The sequence below is a fragment of the Tursiops truncatus genome, chromosome 1, assembly GCF_011762595.2.
Source record: "Tursiops truncatus isolate mTurTru1 chromosome 1, mTurTru1.mat.Y, whole genome shotgun sequence".
NCBI classification, from domain to species: Eukaryota; Metazoa; Chordata; class Mammalia; order Artiodactyla; family Delphinidae; genus Tursiops; species Tursiops truncatus.
The window spans coordinates 145,474,644-145,499,304 of NC_047034.1; the positions used below are offsets into that span (position 1 = coordinate 145,474,644).

The window sequence follows — 24,661 nt, forward strand, 5'->3', positions numbered from 1 at the left end:
CAGGAGATTGTATAAATTGTATAAGTCAAGTAACTGTATAAATTGTGTAAATCAAGTAACTGCCAAAGCTAGAAGCAAGCAAGCCTACAAGTAAAGTCAAGCCCTGGCACATAGGAAGCAGCCTTTGAACTGGCTCTGCTACAGTGGAGCCCTGGCAAGTGGCCCGGCCTTGGCTTTGAGGGTAGAGTAGGAGGACCTGCTCCTCTTCCTCCTTTACAGGGGTGTGTGATTTACTACAAAGCTGTGAAGATCAAAGGAGCCTCCTCATTTTTAAAAGCCTTTTTGAACTTAGCTAAACTGAGTACAGTAGAGGCTAGGAATTTTGGATGATTTGATGAGTATTAGGTCTTGAAGGTTGGTTTTCAAGGCTTATAGTGAAAACTCACCAGCCCCAAAGCTCTCCATACTGTCCCTCCCCTCCTCACCCTATTTTTTTTCCAGAAGAGGAAATTGCTAATAGTGCCATCTGTCCTGTTTCTTCCAGCAGCATCATACCCAGCATGGTTTTGGGTAGAAGTCCTCTCGCCTTTTATACTTCAAAGTTTTAAAGTTTGTGACAGAAACTAGAAGCACCAGTTTCAGCTTTGTCTCTCTGAGGCCTTTCTCCCTCTCTCCTCTCATTCTCCTGCTGGTTTTCTGTTGAAAGTGTTCTGAGACCCTTCATTTATTTATTGTTTTAAAATTTTTATTGGAATATAGTTGATTTACAACGTTGTGTTAGTTTCAGGTGTACAGCATAGTGAATCAGTTGTATATTGAGACCCTTTAAATAAGTTTGGCCAGTTTGTTTTTAAAATGCTGGATGTTGTTTAAGTTTTAATGTTTTCCTTTAATCTTCTCTTGTTGTTCCTTTTACCCTTTAAGATGAATGATAGAGCTGCCACTCTGAAGAGAGAGTCTTTGCATCAAGTGACCAACAGAACAGAGTCAGTAAAATCCCAGAGCATAAAGGTAAATAATAGGAGGCTTTCTCTGAAGTAAGAATAAATGCATGAGCACCTGCTTCTTTCTCAAAGGGAGCACTTTGGTCTTTTTTTGAAACTTCAAGACAAAGTAATTAGTAAATTAGTATATTGGTAAATAAGCAAGTACTTTATCAGAAACCTGCCCCTTGCCCAGCTCTTTGCTACGAGCTGGTGTGACCACAGTGAGCAGTGTAGACACGTGACACCTGTTCTGGTGGAGCTCGAAGTCCATCAGCCAGAAGATCATTAACACATAATTGAGCAGATAATCACGAGTATGATAAGTGCTACAAAGGAAAGGTATAGGGTATAACAGTGCTAACAGAGAACAGGAAGGCTTCCCTAAGGAAGTGACTTTTAAGCTAAGACAGTAAGTTATCTGTACTAATGATGAGAGGCATAGATAATCTAAAAATGGTGTCTAAACTAAAAATTATTTCTTATTTTTAAAATTACAGACTCTTGGGGGGTGGAAGGGGGAAAAGAAAGATTGCAGTCTCAGTACATACATAGTCCCTTTAAGCTTCAGCCTGTTCCCTTCACCTTGTACCTTCCCTTTTTTTGTTCTTCCCAGACATATTGTCAAGATAAGACAAGTAGTCTGATGTTGCTTTGTTATCCCAGGAAAGAAAGTTTGTTTTCAGCATTCTCTGTGATTAGAGTACTGTTTAATATTATAAGATCTTGGCTAAAATAAAGGAAAAGCCAGAAAGATTGTGACTGAGTGACTAAAATATCATTTCAGATGCACATTGCATTCGATGAGCTCAAGGATGGGGTTCACAGGAAATGAACCACATATGTCAGGCAGTTTTCAATGTAATGCTTTGCATCTAGACTTATTCTTCCTTAACAGTTTTGTATTGTCTGGATAAAAATCACATATATTAAGATTTTAGTGCTCTATAAGCTAGGCTTTTGTTGAGTTTTCTAACTTCTGCTACCCCAAAAAAATTTTATCTTCACCTAGAGAATGACAAGAAAAATTTAAGATCCAGATAAAAATGTTCAAGCACAAAAAAAGTAATGGGTGGTTACTATTGGAAAATAATAGTGATTTCAGCAACAGTTCAGATTTTGACAGTAAATATCAGAATAGAGCTAGTACACATTTTTGCCTGAATTTTTTGGCTTTACTTTCTGACACTTTGTGTTTTTAACTCTTACCCCAATGTATTAGTCCCTTTGTCCTACCTCATCTAAGTGTCCAAAAGAAATGTAATTTCTCCTTGCCATAAATTATTCAAGCATTTAGTACCTAGTTTTAGCTATATACATCCATATTTTAGCTCCCTAAATAAACTAAGTGTGATCTACTGTACAGTAACTGTTAGGGTAGAATAAGGATAGGAGAGAAATAAGTAAATAAATATTGAATAAAAGAAATGTGTAATGGTCGATATTCTAATTAAACATGGGCTCAGGACCTTTCACACTAGCCTACGCAGTTAGAAACTGACCTCACAGAAACCAGACTTCTCTCTTTTTATAATTAATTGTATTTTTTATATGCTACTTTATCATCTGGGAATGAGGCAGGGTAGGGGAAAAAAATTTTTTTAAAGATACAAGTAAGGCCTCGAATTAGAAATATTATAGCTCCCTGATCAGGTTGGTGCTTTGTGACCACCTAGAGGGGTGGGATAGGGAAGGTGGGAGGGAGGGAGACACAAGAGGGAAAAGATATGGGGATATATGTATATGTATAACGGATTCACTTTGTTATAAAGCAGAAACTAACACACCATTGTAAAGCAATTATACTCCAATAAAGATGTTAAAAAATAAACAAATAAATGAATGAAGACCAGGAAAGAAAATATTGTAGCTCCCTTATGTTCCTAACAGTTCCTGCCACCAGTTGAATCATTACCATGGTGGCAGAGAAGGAAGATCAGGGGGAATACTTGTGGTTTGGTTGCTTTTTTTTTTTTTTAAGATGATAAAAGCATAAAACTGCCTAAACTGATCTAGTCACAAGGTGAAGTAAGCTATTCAGGAAAATTAGTTAGTTAGTGTGAAATAGTACCTAGAAAACAATATCCTACCCATTTAGGAAATGGGTATCACAACAGCACCTGAGCAAGTATATGTCTCCTTTACTGCTGACACATGCTTGCCTTCCCCGTCCGCCAAATGCACACAGTGAATCAGATCATCTGTAGCATAATGTTCCCTTGATGGTCTAGGCTCAAATCCAGCCAGGCCCTAATCAACACTGAGTACTGAAGATATCTCTAGTAATTGTTGATTCATTGCCTTCAGAGGAAGCCTACTTGGGGTCAAGCACTACAGGCTAAATAGGCTCTGGGTATATCATGAAGAATCAGTTGAGGTCTTCCTTCCGCCTTAAACCTTCTGTGATCTTTGTTTTGGACAGAAAGAAGATAGTTCAGATTCTCAGGTATCCAAGCTCAGAGAGAAACTGCAGCTGATCAGTGCTCTCACAAACAAACCTGAGAGCAGCAGGCCTCCAGAGACTGCCGATGAAGGTGAGATACTCAGGGTTGGCTTCTGAATATTTCACGCAGGCTTGGGCAGCTCGCCTCCCACACAGAGAGTGGGGAAAGGTGTTCCAGCAGGACTGATGGCACTGAGTGAGTGATGCCTGAGCGCACTGAGATGAAGCTGCTACGCTTTGCTTTCATTTAGAAAAAGCCCATTTTGCACATGATTTGTACTCCAGTCTATTAAGGGAAAAATGGGTAGTGTTTAGCTGGAAATAGACTTCTCCATGCTGTCTGCATCCAATTATAGGCAAAAACATTACTGCCGTAGCATGTATTAAACCAGCCCTAAATGTTGTTTACGGGAGTCTTCATTTCTGTAAATGCATAAAAATTTACTTAAAAATAAATACTAGTCCTTGTAAAAAACCATTAACAAATAACAATGGGATCATTGGGTTGGAAGGGCCTTTGGCTTTAGTCAGGGACATAACCTAATCAGTATTAGCAGGTGCGTTAACCTCTGCTGGTACTGCTCTATGAAGATGTAACCACGGCATTATATTATGTTGGTTTTGACCCCTACCCTCCCACAAGTATTTTTCATTTTGGGGAAAGCAATACAACTTCTCTTATTCTCTTTTAAGTGAGAGACAAAGTACAGTGGGAGGCCTTGCCCTAACACTGTGCTACATAATCGTATGTTAGCACTCTTTCAGCACCAGCTGGTCTGGTGGCAGATGCCCCCAGATCGGGCTCATAGCACAGCTCCTAGGATGTCAAATACCCAATGCTTTTCTCACTTGCAGCTTGAACTCTCAACCTCTAAACATGTGGAATGCTAACTTGTACTATAAGAGCAACCAGTGGGACCACGGCTTCAAACCTTAATGTTACATAATATTGATTGATCTTCACTTATCCACAAAACATCTCAATTTGTATCTTTAACTTCATGTAGTCACTATGCTACTTAATTCTCAGCTGTTTCTCTTAAATTAAGTAATATGAATTTGCCCTAAAAGGTTAGGACCTTCAATACTGGTTTAATTTGGTGTCACATTAGTAATCTAAAACTGTATTGTTTGTTACAGAGCAAGTTCAGAGTTTCACATCAAAGCCATCAGCATTGCCAAAATTCCCACGGTCTCTTGGAGGCCAGACTGAGAAAGCTGCTCAGCTAAGGCCTGTCTCCCTACCAGGAATTTCTAGCATCGAAGGTAAATTTTTTTATTATGGAGTGATAGAGAAAATGCTCAAAGTTATAACTTTCTGACTTTTTAAACTTGTAAGATAAAGAATGATATCTAACATTGATTGAGCACTTCCTATAGGCCAGATACTTGATATGCATTATATCATATAATCCTGATAACAGTCCTGGGACCATCCATATTCATGTATTATACCCATTTTACTGATAGGGAAACTACCTAAGTCCACATAGCAAATAATTGATTGAGGCAAAATTCACACCAAGGCAGTTTGACGCTGAAGTTTGCACTCTTAACCACATTGCACTATATTATCTCTCTATGAATGTTTTTTAGAGTCTTCTTCATTCATTCAATGAGTGCCTGGTTAGACCCAGTGTAAGCAGTAAGAATACAGTATAAGAATCATTCTCACTCTCTTCATGGATATAACAGTCTATAACAGTCTAGTGGAGAAGACAAGCAAGCAAACACAATACTGTGAGATTAGCAAAATAAAGTAAGAGTTGACCCTATTTGTCAGAGCCCTCCAAAAATGAGGGGTCCTTTGGCTGAAAATCAGCAAGAAAAACTTTAGTAGGAAGGATATGATTCACAGAGAAATGTGCTTGCCTTGCTTCCAACAGTGTGTGTTCCATCCCTCTTCGTGGTGTTTGGTCTCCTGTTTTTGCACTTGCTAACTGCCTGAAAAATCACCCATTCCTGTCACCCTATCTCTGCCTGGCTCTTCACCTCAGTTTAGATACCTTTCCACCAGGAAACATTTTCTTACCTCCCAGGACTGGATTAGGCTCCTCCTGTGTATGCACTCATAATATCTTACATTTGCACGTGTCACTCCATTGTAATTTCCTGGGGACCTATAACATTTAACTTCAGTCCCGGCCCCTAGCCTAGTGCCTGGTACATGTGAATATTTGTTAAGTGAATGAGTTGTCTGCAGGCTACAATTAATGCTTTTAAAGCATAGAAGGCTTAAATTTATATTGTCATTTAAATGCAGTTACTCTTTTCCCTGTCCCCAATTTTTATTTCTGTTTTCTGGAGAGACAAGAGAGTGTTAAGTTGTGTTTATTGGCAACACGAGTTGCCTGCTCCTACTCTTCATTATTACATCAAGAATTGATGAGAATAAAAGGAGGAAAGACTGTTAGAGCAGATTAAGAAATAGCCAATTTAACATTTATACTTTAATCCCTAACGGAGACCTTACACACTTTTGAATGACTACATTTTATAAATGACCTGAGGCACCAATCAGATTTTTATTTGAATACTGCTATAGAGTACATAGCATGCTCTAAAACTCATGCCCCATGTACACACACACAGACATTTTCCAGCTAGCCACTTGGTGGCAGGCATTGGGAACAAGTGTCTCACTGCTTTTCTGGCTTTTCGGAGAGCTTTTGAGACTTCAGCTGCTTTGTTGGAGCTGTCTTAGGACTAAAAGTAGGGACTTACCCAAAAGCTTGTCTACAAAATTGCTTGACAGTACTGTCCTCTGGTATTAGAGACTGAATCCACTAAGTCATTCAGTGGGGACACATCCAAGCCCTTTTTAGACGTGTAAACAAGCAGCCCTCCTAGGTATTTATTATAGGGCCCTCTCTTGGGCCGCGGAGGGGGTCAGTCTCCAAGAGAGAACAGTTACACCCTGTTATCCCCCTGCCCCCACCCCTGGCAACCACTAATCTCTCAACCACCGTCTCTTTGGATTTGCCTCTTCTGGGTGTTTCATCTAAGTGGAATCATAATACGTGGTCATATGTATGCTTCTTTCTTTCAATATGCTCCTTTCACTTAGCATAATGTTTTCAAGGTTGGCATGCATGTTGTGGCATGCAGCAATATTTCATTCCTTTTTATGACTGAATAATATTCTATCCTACGGATATACTGCATTTTGTTAAGCCTTTCATTAGTTGATGGACATTTATTTGGGTTGTTTCCACTTTTTGACTATTAGGAACAATGAAGCTATGAACATACGTATACAACTTTTTGTGTAGACAACATGTTTTCATTTCTCTTGAGTATATACCCTAGGAATGGAATTGCTGGGTCATATAGTAACTGTTGAACTGACAATATGCCATACGTAGTCTGTTTTATAGGCTATCAGAGCTCCTATCAGTTAGCTCTTAAGGCTTCTACAGTCCTTTCCACCCCTTCAACGTGAGAATAAAATCTGGGAAATCTAAAAGAAGGGCCCTGAACAGAGAGAAAGCCAGTCCATTCACTTCTCCTGTGATTATCTGTCACTGATTCTATTTTGGGATGATAGTGCCCTACAGTGTTCCTCTCATTCTTAAAGGATCAAGAATTAGTCTTTCAGATTTAGCGAGATCTTAAACTTTACCTTTTGGGAACAAAGTCTGCAAAGTAGCTTTTCTTTCCGTGCTTAAAATTCTGTTGAGACTACTTTTTAAACTGTTAACTAAATTTAGTTATATGTATAGACATATACATTTTTTTGTAATTCCTTTTTAACAGATCTTCAGGATTTATTCCATAAGACTGGGCAGGATGTGGATGGGAAGCTGACCTACGAGGAAATCTGGGACTCCTTACATTCTGCTGTGCCAGAACCAGAGCGTCTGAGGGAGTTTGATTCTGATGGAGACGGAAGATACTCATTCCTGGAGCTAAGAGCAGCTTTAGGTGTCTAGCCTCATCAGGCTTATTTTAAAAATGGATGTATGCCCTGGACTACCTAATATCTACTCAGCTAACAAAAACAACCCTTCTACCTACCCATCAATCCTCCAGTCCTCCAAACTACAGTAGCAGACACATTGCCACCTTTTAACTTGTTTGAAAAAGCTATGTAAAAGTTATTTTTTTAAAAAAGACCATTTTACTTATTATATGATATTCAGAAATCTATGATTTCCTTAAACCAGTAGGATCTTAATTTTAAAATTGCCAGAAGAAAAGTCAAGCCCTCTTTTTTTCTCTTTCCTTTTTTTTTGAGGGGAGGAGACCTTATCTTTTAAAACTGGAAAATGTGTATATAGAGAGAATAAGCCACCTTTTATATTTCGCATAAATTTGCCTTAAATTAGCTGCACTTTATACAGACTCAGAAAATGTCTTTGCTTTAACAGACAGACCTTTTCTGTTTGTAAATATTTAAAATGAAAGAAAGAGTTGTGCATATTTTGTGGGAAGTAGGAAGAATGGTTTGAAACAGGACGTGAACAAAGGACTTGCTGTTAAAAATTGCTCATCTGATCTGGTAGCAGCTTGAAGCTGTGTCCCCATCTCCTTAAGACATCCTCTTTGGGTGCTGCCATGGGGTTTGGCCTGGTGCTGGGGGAGTAGATTTAGGGAGTGGACACTGGGGACGGTGCTGCCTCCAGGCTCAGGATTCTGGCTCTTTGGTCTATCCTCTCAACTCCTCCCAACCTGTGAACCAGAGAAGTCTTGTTGGGGATTTTCTCTCTTTTAATCCTGTTTCAGGATTTATGAGCATAAAAAGTTGTCCAGTGGGAGCTACATTTCCTCCCTGAGTGAACTAGATTATCTTCCCCCACGCACCCACTCAAGTCTACCTTTAAGGCGTAGCTGACTTTCACTTCTGATACTGTCTCCATTCTGAATGGCAGGGCTGCAGTCCTTCGGCCACTGTCTCAGCCTGGCTACTCAGGAACTATAGAGGAAAGCTCTGCCTCTAATTTTAATCCAGGAAACTTCTTGAGATTTTACCTGGGGCCTAACCAAGAACCTACTATGTTCTTCTGTGGGCTAAGGCCAAAAAGGTTGTGAAATGAAACACCTGAAATCATATTAGGTTTCCTGACAATTACAGCTCAGAAATAGCTAGAGGCTTTCTGTCCAGAGGATGCCAAACATGGCAGGCAGGCCTTGGGCGGGGGGCTTCACGTTATGGCAGCAAATCTAATACAAGCAAGTGCAGTACTTCTCCCATTAAATGCTTCTGTAGCCCTGCTACTAAAGGTCCCTGAACTGGAAGGAATTATTCCTCCATGTCACCTCTGTGTGTGCTGTGTTGATCTTAGAAGCAATCTTCAGGCAACACAAAAGGAAACCTGCAAAACTTAACTGTGCTGTAGGCCAAGTCAGGGAGAAACTGGAGAAGCTTTCAGACTTCTCTAGTAAAGCTTGTTTCCATTTTAACTTTGTCCAAGTTGCCCGTTAGCCATGGATGCGGTGGAGCACCCTTAAATATTTAAGGGCTGTTTTTTTTCTTTATATGATGTTCAGGTCGGTGTTGGCTAACCTTGGGTTTTTTTTCTAGAAATATTAAAATTTAGTTGAAGTAGGATGAAGTCTTTTCCCATGAATGTGTCTGCTTACCTCATTATGGCTTACGCTTCTCGCTCTATTTCTCTCAAACAATTCCTTTGCCTACCTATGCTATTTTACTTTCTTGGAAAGGTTTAAATATAGTATAAAATTAGCCTGGCACTTTAGGTAACTTGAAGATAACTTACTCTTCTGGCTGCCTTTCATGCCCCCCCCCTTTTTAATATATATACCCTTGCAGATTTTGTAACAACCAAATAAAATTCTAGCAATAAATTGAATTATACTGCTATATTTATATGTACTGTACCATAAATAGTATGTCTGTACCTGGAAGGTATTTTTTTGAGAACTGATTTATATGAAGTATACTTGAGGGTAATGTAGCTTGTCCTTTTTAGTTTCAAATTCTTATTCATAGGCAAATAGTTGGAGGACACCTTAACTCTTCGTATATACTTTTCTTTTGCATCAGCTGTGCTTTTTAGTTTAGCCTCCATTCTTCCCACCTGAAGCTTGTCCGCCACCTACCATCATCCCTGAGCCAGCTGGATGGTTCCATCCTCTCCCCACCAGATTTGGCAGAGGTGTTCCTGCTGCACCCTCAGACCTGCGAGTACCCTTGCCACACCGCCTGGGAAGGTGCCATATCTCCCAGGCAGAACTAGGACATCTTGAACTCCTTTGTTCTAAGTTGAGCGTATTCATTGGCTTAAAAAAAGAATTCTCATAAGCCTTTATCATTATTAATTTGGGATTTTTATTTGAAAGTTGTCTTAGCTTATCCAGCCTATGATTTGTGTTGATCTCTAATCAAGCCTCACCTACCACACCTCAGCCCTCAGCTAGGTAGTAGTAGTGAGTTTGGTTTTGGTTTTCGTTTCAAATGCTTTTACCTTTGCACTCCGGCAGCTCCTCCTGCTGCTTTCCTGAGTGACCCAAAGCATGTCTTCTTGGTCCTGTTTTTCTTTCGCCTTTTATCTGGTATAATGTTTACCTAGAGAGCCTCCCCCATAAATCAGAGAGGCAATGTATTATAGGAAGAGAAGAACCAAAAGAAGAGAGAACCTGGCTTAGGGATGACTGTAGTGTCGTCTTAAAGGCCGAAAAGGGCCTGGCTCTTAGGATTGTGTCTGATACAGCACAGCTGAAGAGTGGACACCCTTCACCTGCTGCTGGTTTCTTTCCCTTCCTTTGGCGTTCCCCCTCACGTTATATCTCTGTCCGTAACCACATCTGCACGCCCCCACGCCCCCCATGTTGGTCCTGCCGGTCACAGTTGAAGATTTTGACTGTGATGGGCTCATACTCATATGGCCTGCTGTTGAGTTGTTTTTAGTAACAGCTTTTGTTTGCTACACCTCATTGGCTTGCTTACCAACGCCAGTTTGATATGGTCCCCTCTTTCGTATCCAAACCAGAAAACATTTGGGTATTCCTGAGACTTTATAGAGCGTGTACTGTTTGTTATACGAACCTAACCTACCTTGTTGTTTTCTCATATTAAGAAATGTAAATCTACTTTGCTTAAGTGGAGCTATTTTGGTAATGTTTAAGCAATTTTGGTTCTGTTTAGGGAGGGAATTCAAGATTTCCATCACTTGATTTGGGCTTTGCTAATTTAATATCAGTAATAAAACAATTTTAATTTAAATAAAACATTTCTTTTTTCTCTCACTGTGTCTGTGATTAAAGGCTTGCCCCTCCATCCTCACAATTACTAAGAAAAAAATCTGCTTTGATCTCTATTTTTTTGGACTCCTTCCTCCTTTTGAATGCAAAGCCTAACAGATGGTGGACAGAAAGTAACGTTGAAGAATCTGCCTGAAGATCCGCCCAATTTGGCCTGAAGAAATGAAGGCTGTTTTGGCATGTGCAGGGTGGGAAGGGAGCAGGATGAGGGAAGAGTGAGCCCCTGCCTCTGTATCAACCAGAGAAGTTCCACTTAATGCCTGTTTTCTATTTTGAGATTCAATATAAGAGCATGTTTACAAGAAATATTCCAATGTCTTTGGAAAAAAAGAAGGAAAAAGGCTTGAAATCCATTTCAAGATAAGGGGTCATATAGGGAGGAGCTGGGCTTTTTTCACACACAGGAAAAAAAAATTTTTAATAGCTCTCTACATGACCGCTAGATTCTGGGATTGCGCACACACACAATCTTGGTGGCCTTTCCTCTCAGGAGGAAAAAAGCTTAGCTCATTTACAAATATGGTAAGATGATTTTCTCATTCCCAAAGTGAAAGGGAAAATTTTATATCCTGGAGCAGAGCTGGGTCTTCTTATCTTTGAACTGGGACCAAATAGCCAGTATTATCTTTGTCTCTCCTTTTAGAATAGTTTCCAGAAGGTACAAAAATTAATATTTGTACACAGTGGATCTTAACTTTGGGAGAGGCCATGAATCCCCTTGAGAAAGATTAAAAAAAAAATACATTTTTTAGGAGGTTCATTGGCCAGCCCTTCCCCCAAGCCAATCCTTGAACGAAGTTAATTACACACACAATAAATCATTTTCCAAGTGGTTTCAAACAAGACTTCATTAGGGAATGGACACCACGGTATATGGTGGGAAGATCAGGAAATTTGATGCTAGACAGACATAAATTTGAGACCTTGCTCTGTAACATAAAAATGGTACTGCAGGGCTTCCCTGGTGGCGCAGTGGTTGAGAGTCCGCCTGCCAATGCAGGGGACACGGGTTTGTGGCCCGGTCCGGGAGGATCCCACATGCCGCAGAGCGGCTGGGCCCGTGAGCCATGGCCGCTGAGCCTGCGCGTCCAGAGCCTGTGCTCCGCAACAGGAGAGGCCACAACAGTGAGAGGCCCGCGTACCACAAAAAAAAAAAAAAAAAATGATACGGCAAATGCCCTTGGAAACTTCATCTGTAAGAAGAGGATTGTGATATGTTTGGCAGTGTTCTTGTATTAGAAATAATGTAGACAACCACACAAGAACGCACTACATCTTAGATGTTAACAAAGAATGCAATTCCAGCAGCAGTGCAGTGTGGCTCATGGGTTTCATACTGACTTGTTTTGGCCACTACCAATCACCATCGTTCATGCATCCTCAGTGGCTGCCACTCTTGTCGCAACTGTGCTTAATGTCCCACAGAATGTCATTCCCTTTGGGTACCTAGCCCAGGGTCTGACATACGGTTTTGTTCTTAAATACTGTCTAGAGGGATGTTGAGCCCATCACAACTACTGGTTCAGCGTGTCTCCCCGCAGCCAGCCCTCAGTTCCCATTGGTATTGGTGAGACTCTGACCTTCAGCTTGGTTTGTGAAGTGCCCCCCTCAGACATTTTCCCTCCTAACAGCAAATGAGACACAAGGGAGTCTTGGACTTTTTTAAGTCTTTCATTATGTGACATCTAGATGGGCCCTGGCCTCTGTGTCAGTACCACCTCCCTGAGGTCAGCTCCATTTCCTGCACTGCCCCGATACCTCCAGCTCCCATCCTCAGTGGGAGGAGGCTACACTTCTGAAGCAGACAGCTTGGCATTTAAGCAGTGGTCCCCCTGGGCCAGTGTGGGGAGGGAATGGAAGTGGATGTTCCTTTCAGGACAGGTGGCCAAAGGGTAGGAGACTGAGTGGTTCAGCATCGGGGGTAGGTTACACAGCGAGAGGGCAAAGGGCACCTCCTGAAAAATGGGAATCGGGGGTCGGGAGCTGGCCTGGGGCCGCAGCACCGGGGAAGGTAGGGGCTGCTGTGGGATCAGCTGCACTGCAGGTTGCAGGGGGCTGGGGGCCTCCACCTTGGGGCTGCTGTCTTGAGTAGCATAGCTCCTGCTCTCGGGGATGTCCAACTCCCACGGGTGATCTGAATTCTGGGTGTCAGTCTCGGTCTTGGTGGCATCAGGGGGAGGGCCCATGTTGATGGCCGCGTTCATGCCATAGCGCCGTCGCTTGTTAATCCAGTACAACAGCGGGCTGTAGGTAAATGCGGCTGCTCGCATCACCTCCATCCACTCCCGGGCACGCCTTTCCCGCCGCAGGTTCTTCCTCCAGTGCAGAAAGAGAATGCAGCCGCCGGTTATCACAGAACACAGCCCCAGGAATCCAAAGTACAGTGGCACCCACACTAAGGAAGGCAATAAGAAAAAAAGCAAGCTGGCTGATAGCTGTAGCTTGGGGTCTCAGCTGTTTCTCATTCCTCTGCTTAGCCCTTTCACCAATCGTTCCCTCCACTTAACCACTCTCTCCATTCCTTCCTTTTCTCATTGACTGGCCTCATCATTCTTTTATTCAGTCAAAGCAGGATTTCCAGGGAGTTTAAGAGGCCACCTTTCGCTCTTCACAGATAAGAAAAGCTAGGTCTAGAGGGGCACGACCTGCCCAGGCTTACTCAAGCCTCTGGTTCCCAACCCTGGCCCCGTCTGATCCATCAGAATGAGAAGCCTCACTAAAGGCAAAGCCCATCAAGAGAGTAAAAGTTTACCAGTCGACGGGACACCAATGTCCCATCCCATTCCACCATACCGCTAACCATTCAGCTGTGATGTCCTGGGGTATTTGTGGTACCCCCTCTGGGCTGTCAGAGAGACATGGTCTATGCCCTCAAGAAATCCATAGTTTTCTAGAGGAAACCCTGTCCTAACTCTTAGCATGCTTCCACACAGGCAGCCATCACCCCCACCCGTGCAAAAGGTCTTCCCTGAGTGCCCCCAAACCTAGGGCATAAAGCAGGGGGCAGGGATTTGGGGAGGGAGCACACTTACCACCAGGGAGGCTGAGGTCCTCCCTTTGGGAATCCATAATGTCAAACCTTGGTACCTAGCTGGCCGATGGCTCTGGGGAGAGGGAGTTCACCTACCCATCTGTCTAGCCAATAGGAGTCCCCAGAATTCCCAGACCCCATTGTTCCCTAAAGGTGGTTCACAGAGTTCTGAACACTGAGCATCCAAGGGCGATGCTTGTGAAGTCTAATGGAAGGAACAGACTCCACCAGTGGTGTTTCCTAGGCCTAGTGCGTCTCCACCGCTTCTACCAGGGACTGACCCACCCTCTGAATTGTCGGCCCCCTACCTCTGACCTACAGAGCAGCCCCCAGGAAAGGGCCCTAGATTCCTCGGGGGCTTATTTTGTCCCTAGGCTTTAAGGAACAGTTGATGGATCCCTGGGCAGGGAGCACCCAGAGCAGTGGGCAGCCCTGCCGTCAAGTCTGCTATGTCTGACTTGTCAGGAGACAACCCACTCAGGGGAGCTATGTGGTCAACACCTCCTTCCTTGGCTCTTACAATTTCTCTTTTGTTTCATTACCTTCCTTCAATGAGTATTGGCAAGTGCTTCCGGGGCATCAGGCCGTATGGGAGCTCCCCACCATCTGGCCCTACATCTCTTTTCAGCTTCACCTTCCTCCCCATCCTTCACACACCTTTCCCTTCTGACCAGACCCTGCTTAACAGACCCTGCTTATTCACATCTCTGGAGCATTGCTCACACTGCTCCTCCACCTAGGAGTGCTCCTCCCCACTCTCCCCACCACTGAACACCTGCTTATCCTTCAAGGCTCAGCTCAACACCCCCTACTCTGTGACAAAGTTCTTTCAGTTGGCTTCCCAGAATCACACCGTCTCCAGTTTGAAGGCACTTTGAGAGTTGTGTAGTCCAACTCCCAGCACATGATTGAGCCCTAGAGGCAGATCTCCCCTACCCAGCACTAATACATGGGGAATTGCTTGGGTCAGGGACTTGCCCACACCTCCTGAAGCAGCTTGATCCATTTATGGGCAGCTCAGTTAGAAAGCCCTCCCCTAACTAAACCCACGTCAGCCTGCCTGAAGGTTGCACCACTAGGCCTAGCTCAGCTTCTGGGCACCATCTAAGTACTTCCCTCTTTAAGCCCCCAGCGTGGGACTTGGGGCACTAATGAGCACAGATTTCTCTCCAGGTTCCACTTACTCTGGGCTCTACCTCACTGGCTTCTGCTTTTCAGTCTCCTTTGCTAGTTTCTCCTCTTTTCCCTGATCTCTAAATGTCAGGTGCCCGAGGGCTCAGTCCTCAGCCCTCTGTCCACATTCATTCCCTCAGTGATCTCACCCAGACTCATGGCTTTAAATAGCATATCTACCATATATACACTGTCAACTCTCAACGTTGTACCTCCAGCCCAGACCATTCCTCAGGACTTTAGACTCATACTCCCAAAAGCCTGGCTGACATCCCTCCTTGCCAGTCTGTTATCTCAAACTACCATGTCCAAAACCAAACTCCTGATGGTCCATCTCCAAAACCTGCTCCAGCCTCCTCCTCTCTGTAAGTGGCAACTCTCTCCCTCCAGTTGTTCAGGCCAAAAACCTGACAGTCACCCCTGACGCCCTTCATTCTTTCACACCCACGTTCACTCCAGTAGCAAAATCTTTAGGCTTTGCCTTCAAAACATACCCAGAATCTGACCATTTTTCTATCATCATCACTTTAATACAAGTACCACCCTCTCTCACCTGGTCTCCCTTTAGGGTGATCAACCATCCCTGTTTGCCTGGGACTGAGGCAGTTTCCAGGACATAGGACTTTTGATGCTAAAATCAGGAAAATCCCAGGTAAACTAGGACAAACTAATCACCCTTGGGAGAGCTTGCATCCTTGTCCCCCACGCCCTATATTCCACCAGCAGTCAGAATGAGCCTTTTTAATTTTTTTATTATAAATTATTTTTATTTCTTTATTTATTTTTGGCTGTGTTGGGTCTTCGTTGCTATGTGCAGGCTTTCTCTAGTTGCTGCAAGTGGGGGCTACTCTTCGTTGCAGTGCGTGGGCTTCTCATTGAAGTGGCTTCTCTTGTTGCGGAGCACGGGCTTTAGGCGCGGTCTTCAGTAGCTGTGGCTCATGGGCTCTAGACACAGGCTCAGTAGTTGTGGCACACAGGCTTAGTCACTCCACGACATGTGGGACCTTCCCGGACCAGGGATCGAACCCGTGTCCCCTGCATTGGCAGGCAGATTCTTAACCACTGCACTACCAAGGAGGACCCTCACTCAGATTTAAAACCAAAGTCCTTAACCAAAGCCTACAAAGCCCTGAACGATCAAACTACCCCTCCCCATGCCTCCTTCGCACAATAACCTTCTTGCTGTTCCACAAGCAGGGCAAGCGTGCTCCTGCATCAAGGCCTTTGCACTTGCTATTCCATCTGGAAGGCTCTTCCCCCAGGTATCCACACAGACCATGCCTTCAGGTCTCTGCTCAGCTGGCCCCTTAGCTCTGTCTCTCCTAGCCTGCTTTGTTTCTTCATAACGTGTATTATCACCTAACATTATTTATGTACGTATGTAGGTATGTATACATATTGTGTCTCACCCCACTAGAATGTAAGCTCCATGAATTAATGTAAACAAGGAAATAAATACGTAAGAATTTCAGGTAGCCTTAACTGCTCTGAAGAAAATAAGGTAGTGGGATAAAGAATATAAAGTGATGGGGGTGCATCAAGAAAAGTCCCTTTGAGGTGCTGACTTGTGAACTGAGCCCTAGATGATGAGGAGATAGCCACGTGCAAAGGGAGCAGCCAGTGCAAGGATGCTAAGGCAGGTACAGGCTGGCGCACTTAAAGGACTTGCTAATCTCAGGGTTTACCACACTACTCCCAGCACAGGCCAGGGCCCAAGGCCCATCTCTGAAAGTGCAGGCTGGACTGAGCAGAGTTGAAGGCACTGTCCCTGACCCTAAGAGGTCCATCATTCAAGAGGGGTTTTTATCAGGTAAGACCCGACAGGAGGACTTTCATGAGGGCAGACTGATCAATGCCATCACAGGGGGCCTGCTCCAGGCCTGGCCCTGTGCTGGGCGCAGGTGAGACCAGGTGTTGATGTCACTGTTCTTGACCCCAGGAGTTCACTCACACCTGGTTCAGGGGGTGAAGAAGATGGTGGCATTGGGTGGAGAGACAGCATTCCAGGTATAAAGACTTGTCAAGGACAAATCCAGGTGTCTTTGGGGAGAAGCGTAGTTCAGTTTGGCTGGAGTTCAAGGTGGGTGTCAGGAAGCAGAGGAAGAAAAGGCTTCGGAGGCAGCTGGCATCTTTAAAAGAATTCAGCCCTTGGACAAGTCTTGGACAAGTCTCTTAATGATTCTCAGCTTCAGTTTCCTCGTCTATAAAATGGGGATAAAACCTGCCTCACACAGTATGAAGCAAATAGTGTCCTGCACATAGAAACGCTCAATAAAGAGAAGCTGCTACTATGATTACAGCTGATGAAAGGGCCTTCGATGCTGAAGGATGACTACTCCAGTACGTGCCTAAAGAATTTAAAAGGGAGCAAGCTCGGTGAGGACCAGTAGGTCCGAGCAGCTTTCAAGAGGAGACTTAACCCGCAAGGGCTGCTGGTCGCAGGCTCGGCGAGAAGGCTGGGCAGCGGCGCTAAAGCTGCAGAGCACGCGGGGCGCGGGCGGGGCCCGGGGCAGGAGCGGCGAACCCCCTGCCTCCCACCGCGCCCTTCACCGGCTCCCGGAACCTTGCGTGCGCGGAACCTGGCTGCTGGAGCGCGGGCGCGGCGGACCCGGAGGGCAATGGAGCGGGCGCGCGGGCCGCGGGCCGAGGCCGACGTGCCCGGGGAGGAGGAGGAGGAGGAGGAGGAGGAGGAGGAGGAGGAGGAGGCGGAGGCGGGGGCAGCCATGGCTGCCGTGGTGGCGGCAGCGGGTGGCGCGGGCCCGGCCGTCCTGCAGGTGGCCGGCCTCTACCGCGGCCTGTGCGCGGTGCGCAGCCGCGCCCTGGGCCTGGGGCTCGTGTCACCCGCGCAGCTGCGCGTGTTCCCGGTGCGCCGCGGCTCGGGCCGGCCCGCGGGGGGCGTCGAAAGCAGCGGGGTCGGGAAAGAGATCGAGGCTAACCCCTTCTACGACCGCTACCGCGACAAGATCCAGCAGCTGCGCAGGTGCGGGCCCGGCCGGCGGCGGGCGGCGGGCGGCGGGCGGCGGGCGGCGGGCGGCGGGCAGGGAGGAGGGGCGGCGCTCGGCCCGCGCTCCTGGTGTATCTGTATCTGGCGCTCTCAGCCCTTCCAGCAGCCCTGCTAGAGGATCACTGGCACTGCCCCCACTCTACAGATGATTATCTAGGCTCAGAGAGGCTTGGTCACTTGCCTAAGATCACACAGCTAGTGTGAGAGCCGGGAGTCTCTGCGAAGCCCCAGTTGTCTTTCTGTCTGCTTTAGTTCTCAAAACGCTGAGGTCGACTCTTACGACAGCCCTTAAGAGGCAGGCAACTCCGAGAGACCTGTACTCATTATCGAAATGGGAAAAATGGAGCCTTCCAGAGAAGGGACTTGACTTGCTCAAGGTCACCTATTGAGGCAGCTGAGCCTTGTCCTAGGACTCGGGTTCCCAGGCTTCTAGCTGAGGACCCTGACTGTAAGGAAAGGAGATTGGGTGGGGGCAGGGCATCAAAGATTAATAGTGTTACAGTTGGCTCTCAGTTGAACTCTCTCATTAAGATGAGAAAACTGAGGATCAGAGAGAGTTAAGAGGCCTGCCAAAGGTCACACAGCTGGTTGGGATTTCTCTGACTTGGAATCCGGGGTTCCTAACACTACCCTTCACCTTCCAGAGAGAAGGACCTGGAGATTAGAGGAGGTTGAGGTGGGTATAAGGGGGCCTTGGAGGGTCCAAAGAGTTGAACTGGGAAGAGCTGAAAGAGATCAAAAGTGAAAATCGAAGGGACTTGGGAGAGAATCTGGCAGGGTGGGCACAGTTGTCTTAGGAAAGGAAACCTAAGACTGATGCTGTAACTTCTTTGAGTTCTAGCTCATCTCTACTTCCACAGCCTTAATTTACTCTATCATCTTCACCCAGAATATTGCAGTCATCCTCTAACTCAGCGGTCCCCAACCATTTTGGCACCAGGGGCCGGTTTTGTGGAAGACAATTTTTCCACAGACTGCCGTGGTGGGGGGCGGGTTACGGTTTCGGGATGGTTCAAGTACATTACATTTTATGTGCACTTTATTTCTGTTATTGTTACATTGTAATATATAGTGAAATAATTATACAACTCACCATAATGCAGAACCAGTGGGAGCCCTGAGCTTGTTTTCACTTGCCACTCACTGATAGGGTTTTTTTGTTTTGTTTTGTTTTGGTTTGGTTTTTTTTGCAATACGCGGGCCTCTCACTGTTGTGGCCTCTCCCGTTGCGGAGCACAGGCTCCGGACGCGCAGGCTCAGCGGCCATGGCTCACGGGCCCAGCCGCTCCGCGGCATGTGGGATCTTCCCGGACCGGGGCACGAATCCGTGTCCCCTGCATCGGCAGGCGGACTCTCAACCACTGCGCCACCAGGGAAGCCCCAAGACATTTATTTATTTGGTCACACTGTGCAGCATGTGGGACCTTAGTTCCCCAACCAGGGATTGAACCTGCGCCCCCTGCATTGGGAGCGTGGAGTCTTAGCCACCGGACCGCCAGGGAAGTCCCTACTGATAGGGTTTTGACAGGAGTCTGCAAGCAATTGATTTATTATGGTCTCTGTGCAGTCAAACCTCTCTGCTAATGATACTCTGTATTTGCAGCCACTCCCCAGCGCTAGCATCAGCGCCTCACCTCCACCTCAGATTATCAGGCATTAGATTCTCATAAGGAACGCACAACCTAGATCCCTGACGTGCGCAGTTCACGGTAGGGTTTGCGCTCCTATGAGACTGATGCTGCCGCTGATCTGACAGGAGGCGGAGCTCAGGCAGTAATGCGAGGGATGGAGAGTGGCTGTAAATACAGAATGAAACTTCGCTCGCTTGCCCGCTGCTTGCCTCCTGCTGTGTGGCCCAGTTCCTAACAGGCCACGGAATGGTACCGGTCCGTGGCCCGGGGCTTGGGGACCCCTGCTCTAACTAGTCTTCCTCACTTCTGGTCTTAGACCCATCCACCCCCAGTCCATGTCACTGCTACTATAATGATCTTTCTTTGAAAGAATGACAGAATAAATGAATGAGGATTTTTGCTCTCCTTCAACAGCATTCAGATATACTCAAGTATTTGTCATCTTAAAAACCTTTTCTTGACCTACATTCCCCTTCAGCCTTTCCTCACTGATCCCTTTCACAGACAGGCATCTCAGAAGAGTGGTCTACTAATATTCTGAATACTTCACAGCTCCTGTTCATTCCTATTCATGAACAAATGAATGACTGGTTTTACTTTCCTTCCCCACTAGATCATTCCTGTGTCAGTGTTTACACATACTACTGCTGTCTCCTAAAGAGTGGCTTTCCAAGGCCACTCCATATCCTTAGTGTTCCATGCAAGGCCCTTGTGCTCTAGTACCTGCCAGTCTCCCTAGCTTTATCTAATACCAAAACTTCCTTTTAGCTCTATGGCCCAGCGCAAAGGAATAAAGGACTGACGTTGGGGGCAGGTGTTCCAGGTATGGGGAGCAACAGAGCCTGAAACGACCTTAGCCATTTGGGAATATCTGAGCAAATTTTCATCTTAATACCTGTAGCACTCTCATGTACTTATTTACATGTCCTTCTGTCCTACTAGATAGTAAGCTCCTTGAGGTAGGGACTCTTTCTTATTTATTTCTGTATCTCTGAAGCCCAGCAAGTCAACCAACAGGCGAGAGACAACAAGTCAAGTTTGTTGAATGAGTGAAAGGGAGAGAGGAAGGAATAAGTTCTAGAAGAAGTTGAGTGAGATGGGAGGGAAAACTGCGGCTACAAAAGGGAAAAGAACATGAGGTAGAGGAAAAGGGAGGTATGCAGTGAACGCAGGGCCAAGAAAGGATCAGTAGAACCTGGGCCAAGTCATCGAGGAAAGAGGCAAGACAGAGCTTCACCGTGAGGCCCAAGACCAACAGGTGGGCTATCGTGAGATATTTTAAAAGGAATTATAGTCCTGATTGGTTAGTGCTGTAGCATACTCACTAAAACCTGGGCTCTTGGAGCACTTATAACCCCAGTTCAGTGTGAGCCAACAGCAAGACAAGGCTGTGTGCCCTGCTGACCCCACTCCAGTCCAGTACCTGGGTTTTTGCGTCACACTCTACACTGGTGAGAGCTTTAGGTCCACTGTATCTAGAGTGTGCATAAACGAACATGCCCAGAGAGAAGGTCCACAGTAAGGAATGATTTACAAATCGTGTATATGAAGAGAGGCTGAAAAAACTGAAGAAATTCAACCTAGAGAAGCTTAGGAGGTGACATAAGAGCAATTTTCAGGTACTCATAAAAAGAACTAGACATTTTCTCTTGTTCCTGGGGGAGTGAAAGATACAGAGAGGTAGACTTAGACTCAAAATGTTTTAGTAATGAAAGATGTCCAGGGTGAGAGTACACAGGGCTCCACTGCCTGGGCCACCCCTCACCATCTCCATCTGCTCACTGGCAACACTAACCTAGGCCCTGGTACTTGCAGCCCTGGCCAGGCAGGTGCCACACCCTACCAGGTGAGGCCCTTGGTGCAGCTCTTCATCGAGGAGGAGCTGGCCTTCTCCGGAAGGAAGGACGATCTATCCAAGTACATGGCAGTGAAGGGAGTGGTGTTCGACATCACCTCCAGAAAGAGTTACATGGAGGACGAGCGCCCTCCATTGCCTTGACCAAGAAGGACCAGAGGGGTAACCAGGATGCCCTTGGAGCCTGCAGACGTCACCCATGACACTACAGGTCTCATGGCCTGGGAGCTGGAGCCCCTGGATGACATCTTCACCAAAGTGTACACAGCCAGATATTGTCAGCTACACAGCCTGAAGCATTCTTAACAGATGGCAGCCCCAACCCGGACTTGACGCCTGAAGACCAGCCCCATTGTGACATAAGGACAAATTCTGATGATCCATCAACTGGAGCAGGTTCTTTGGAGAGAGGGTCAGGGAGAACTCAGGTGCTAAATCTGCAAAATAGGCTGCCTGAAGCCTCTGAGTTGCTGGGATCTGAATAAATAGAGATTTGCCCTAGTCGGGGAGGGAAGGGACATGTCTGAGAATTAGATGCGTTCCAGTAAGAGCTGGACACCTGGGATTCCTGCCTGAGGATTCTTGCATCTAACCCAGCAAGATGACCACAAAGTACCTTTCCTATCTTAAGGATTTAAATTCCAAATACCCAGAGTGTAAGTACCTGAGGGAGCAAGCCCTGTGTCACCCTAGGGAATATCCTGCAGGAGAAAAATGTTACACAGGCCCCTTGAGGAGTAGTAACAGTTGAATAAGTGGATTTCTCTTTCCACTTTCTTGATTTGTAGGCCTGTGCTCAGGCCTAACTAAATTAAGACAAATCCTTCAGCCTCTGACTGTGTCCTCTCTCTGTGAAAGTGGAACATGGTGCTTTGTTATTTCAAAATCCAGAAAGGCGGGCTTCCCTGGTGGCGCAGTGGTTAAGAATCCGTCTGCCAGTGCAGGGGACACGGGTTCAAGCCCTGGTCCAGGAAGATCCCACATGCTGCAAAGCAGCTAAGCCCGTGCGCCACAACTACTGAGCCTGCGCTCTAGAGCCCATGAGCCGCAACTACTGAGCCTGCATGCCAAAACTACTGAAGCCCGCGCACCTAGAGCCCGTGCTCTGCACAAGAGAAGCCACTGCAATGAGAAGCCCGCGCACCACAACGAACAGTAGCCCCTGCTCTCCACAACTAGAGACAAACCCGTGTGCAGCAACGAAGACCCAACGCAGTCAAAAATAAATTAAATAAATAAATTTATTTAAGAAAGAAAGGCCCGGGTTGTTTATCCTTTGGTTTACCTTTGATCAGGTCTGACCCAACTGCTTTTGAGTCCCGACTGGAGAAGTGCAGTGAGTTTCGGAAGCAGCCAGTGGGGCACTCCAAGCAAGGTGACTTTATCAAATGTGTGGAACAGAAGGTAAGACCTACCCCTTTGGGTGTTGTTGGCTCACCAGTGCTCTACATCCCCACCCCTGACCCTTATCCTGGGAGTGGGCTCATTGAGGGGATCAGCTCCATCCATAAATGGTATACTGCTCCTTCTGGCAAGGTACTGTAGTCATGGTGGAGATATAAGGGGATGAAAAGGGTAATCTCTGCTCCCAGGGGGTATAGTCGAGTGGTCAAGGCACACATGTAGGGATCAGGGAGGGAAAAAGTGCTTAATACATGTTAGCTCTTATTACCCTTAAACAAGAATCAGAGCTGGGGAAAAGCATGTTGAAAGCTGTGTATAGTCAGCCCTCCCTATCTGCAGGTTCTGCATCCACAGATTTTGCATCTGTGGATCCAGCCAACAGCTGATAGAAAGTATTCAGGGGAAAAAAAAACTGTAGAAAGGTCCAAAAAGCAACACTTGAGTTTACCACTTACAGGTAGCTATTTACATAGCATTTATTGTATTTACAACTATTTACATAGAATTTACATTGTATTAGGTATTATAAGTATGATGATTTAAAGTGTATGGGAAGATGTGCGTAGGTTATATGCAAATACTACACCATTTTATATAAGAGACTTGAGCACCTACAGATTCTGGTGTCTTCAGGTGTCCTGGAACCAATCCCTGACTGATACCAGGGGACAATTGTATAGGAAGATTAATGCAGTGCTTCTCAAACTTTTTGACCATAACCCACGGTAAGAAATATATTTTACATTGCAATTCATTACACATATATGTATATAATTATAACTGAAACAAATGCTTACTTTTACCATTGATACATGCAATGCACTCTTATTATTATTTTCATCTTTTAAAAAACTTTGGCTACAGTCCACTAAATTGATTTCACAACCTATGATTTGAAAAATACTAATCTAAGGTGGTGTACAGAACAAATTGGAGGGGGGAGAGGCAAAGCCAGGGAGAATATATCCAGGTGTGGGCTGCAGGGGCCTGAAATAAGGTAGTTACAGTGGAAAATTGGGGTTCTACATTGTAAAAGGAGAGATGTTTATTTTACTTGGAAAATAACTTTTTTTGCCTTGGGTATCCTAAATTTTAAGAGAATCCACTCAGTCTTTTAATAACTGGTTGAGTTAATTAGAATAAGAATAGTTAATGGGTTAATCATTACAAGGTTGGGGAGAAATTCAACCTGTGATAAACGTAGTTTACAATTTTATATGAACAAATAACTTTCTACTACAAATATTTTATCAAATGTAATTTCCTTTAGCAAACATAGTGTCAAGATTACAAATAAATAGCTATGGGAAATATTACTGTATTATAAACTTTCAATATTATCTGGGAAGGCTTTTTGAAACAAGACTTAGAAATTCAGCTTTACGATGACAAGAGCAGAATAAGTAAAGATTTAATTTAAATTATGGCAACTCTTAGGTAAATATTCACTTACTGTCTTTCTTATCTAGCTAGAGGAAGGCTAATAGCTAATGGCTACATTTCTAAAGCCTTTTCTTTACTTTGAGTCATTGGTTCCCTACCACGTGATACCCAACATCCCCTTTTTATAATAAATTGTATTTAATTCTCTCTAATTCTACCCTGAAATGAAATGTAGACAATATAACCCACCTACACACATAATTTCAGGGGGAAAAATAAATATAATGCCTTAACTGTAATAAAGGGAAGTATTTTTTAAATAAAATACAGATTTCAGCATGTAAGTTCTTGGGCACAACTATGCTGTGAGACCTAGTACGGTCATCAGGTTCTTTCACCTCTGTATGGAATCACCATGAATACGTAAGCATCAAATGCAAACTGGTACCGGATGTTGGTAATTATAAAAACTCCCAAACCATAAGCAGTGTTGTTATCAGTGACCCTCATGAGATTCCACAATGTACAGTCTTCTCTGAAGTTACATAGTAGTTGCATTTCTGAAAAATTCAGTATTGAATAAAAAAGGA

General features: G+C 45.0%; 3 protein-coding genes across 14 annotated transcripts in view; 2 read left to right on the forward strand and 1 right to left on the reverse strand.

Moving 5' to 3' along the window:
• EFCAB14 (EF-hand calcium binding domain 14) overlaps positions 1-10,575 on the forward strand; it is a 37,547-nt gene extending 26,972 nt beyond the window's left edge. For all 3 annotated transcript variants that reach the window (XM_019937851.3, XM_019937850.3, XM_019937852.3), the window contains 4 exons: positions 865-951; positions 3,346-3,457; positions 4,507-4,632; positions 7,123-10,575. In XM_019937851.3, coding sequence (XP_019793410.1) covers positions 865-951; positions 3,346-3,457; positions 4,507-4,632; positions 7,123-7,298 — 501 coding nt within the window. In that variant the 3' untranslated portion in view covers positions 7,299-10,575. The remainder of the gene's footprint in view (positions 1-864; positions 952-3,345; positions 3,458-4,506; positions 4,633-7,122) is intronic.
• Positions 10,576-12,362: 1,787 nt separating this feature from the next.
• TEX38 (testis expressed 38) lies at positions 12,363-13,739 on the reverse strand. Of its 3 annotated transcripts, none has more exons than XM_004330693.2 (2): positions 13,623-13,739; positions 12,363-12,985 (listed from the first exon to the last, which is right to left on the reverse strand). In XM_004330693.2, the coding sequence occupies exons 1-2, from the start codon at positions 13,657-13,659 to the stop codon at positions 12,378-12,380; spliced, it is 645 nt and encodes a 214-aa protein (XP_004330741.1). In that variant the 5' UTR covers positions 13,660-13,739; the 3' UTR covers positions 12,363-12,377. The 3 variants fall into 3 exon arrangements, with proteins under 3 accessions (XP_004330741.1, XP_073645888.1, XP_073645915.1); XM_073789787.1 differs by having other exon boundaries at positions 12,363-12,906; positions 13,623-13,732; XM_073789814.1 differs by having other exon boundaries at positions 12,363-12,834; positions 13,623-13,704.
• A 3,548-nt stretch (positions 13,740-17,287) lies between these two features.
• The window catches only part of ATPAF1 (ATP synthase mitochondrial F1 complex assembly factor 1), a 39,683-nt gene continuing 32,309 nt past the window's right edge, over positions 17,288-24,661 (forward strand). For 2 of the 8 annotated variants that reach the window (XM_073790184.1, XM_019937854.3), the window contains exons 1-2: positions 17,288-17,774; positions 22,580-22,688. In XM_073790184.1, the coding sequence (XP_073646285.1) occupies positions 17,413-17,774; positions 22,580-22,688 (471 nt within the window). In that variant the 5' untranslated portion in view covers positions 17,288-17,412. The remainder of the gene's footprint in view (positions 17,775-22,579; positions 22,689-24,661) is intronic. The other 6 variants (XM_033867154.2, XM_033867145.2, XM_073790193.1 and 3 more) reach the window with 5 other exon arrangements.

What these genes read in the sequence shown, in the direction of transcription:
- TEX38 (XM_004330693.2), bottom strand. Translation starts at nt 13,659, where the DNA reads ATGGATTCCCAAAGGGAGGACCTCAGCCTCCCTGGTG. An exon ending in GGACCTCAGCCTCCCTGGTG is followed by an intron (nt 12,986 to 13,622) that starts GTAAGTGTGCTC and finishes TGCCTTCCTTAG; the next exon opens with TGTGGGTGCCACTGTACTTT.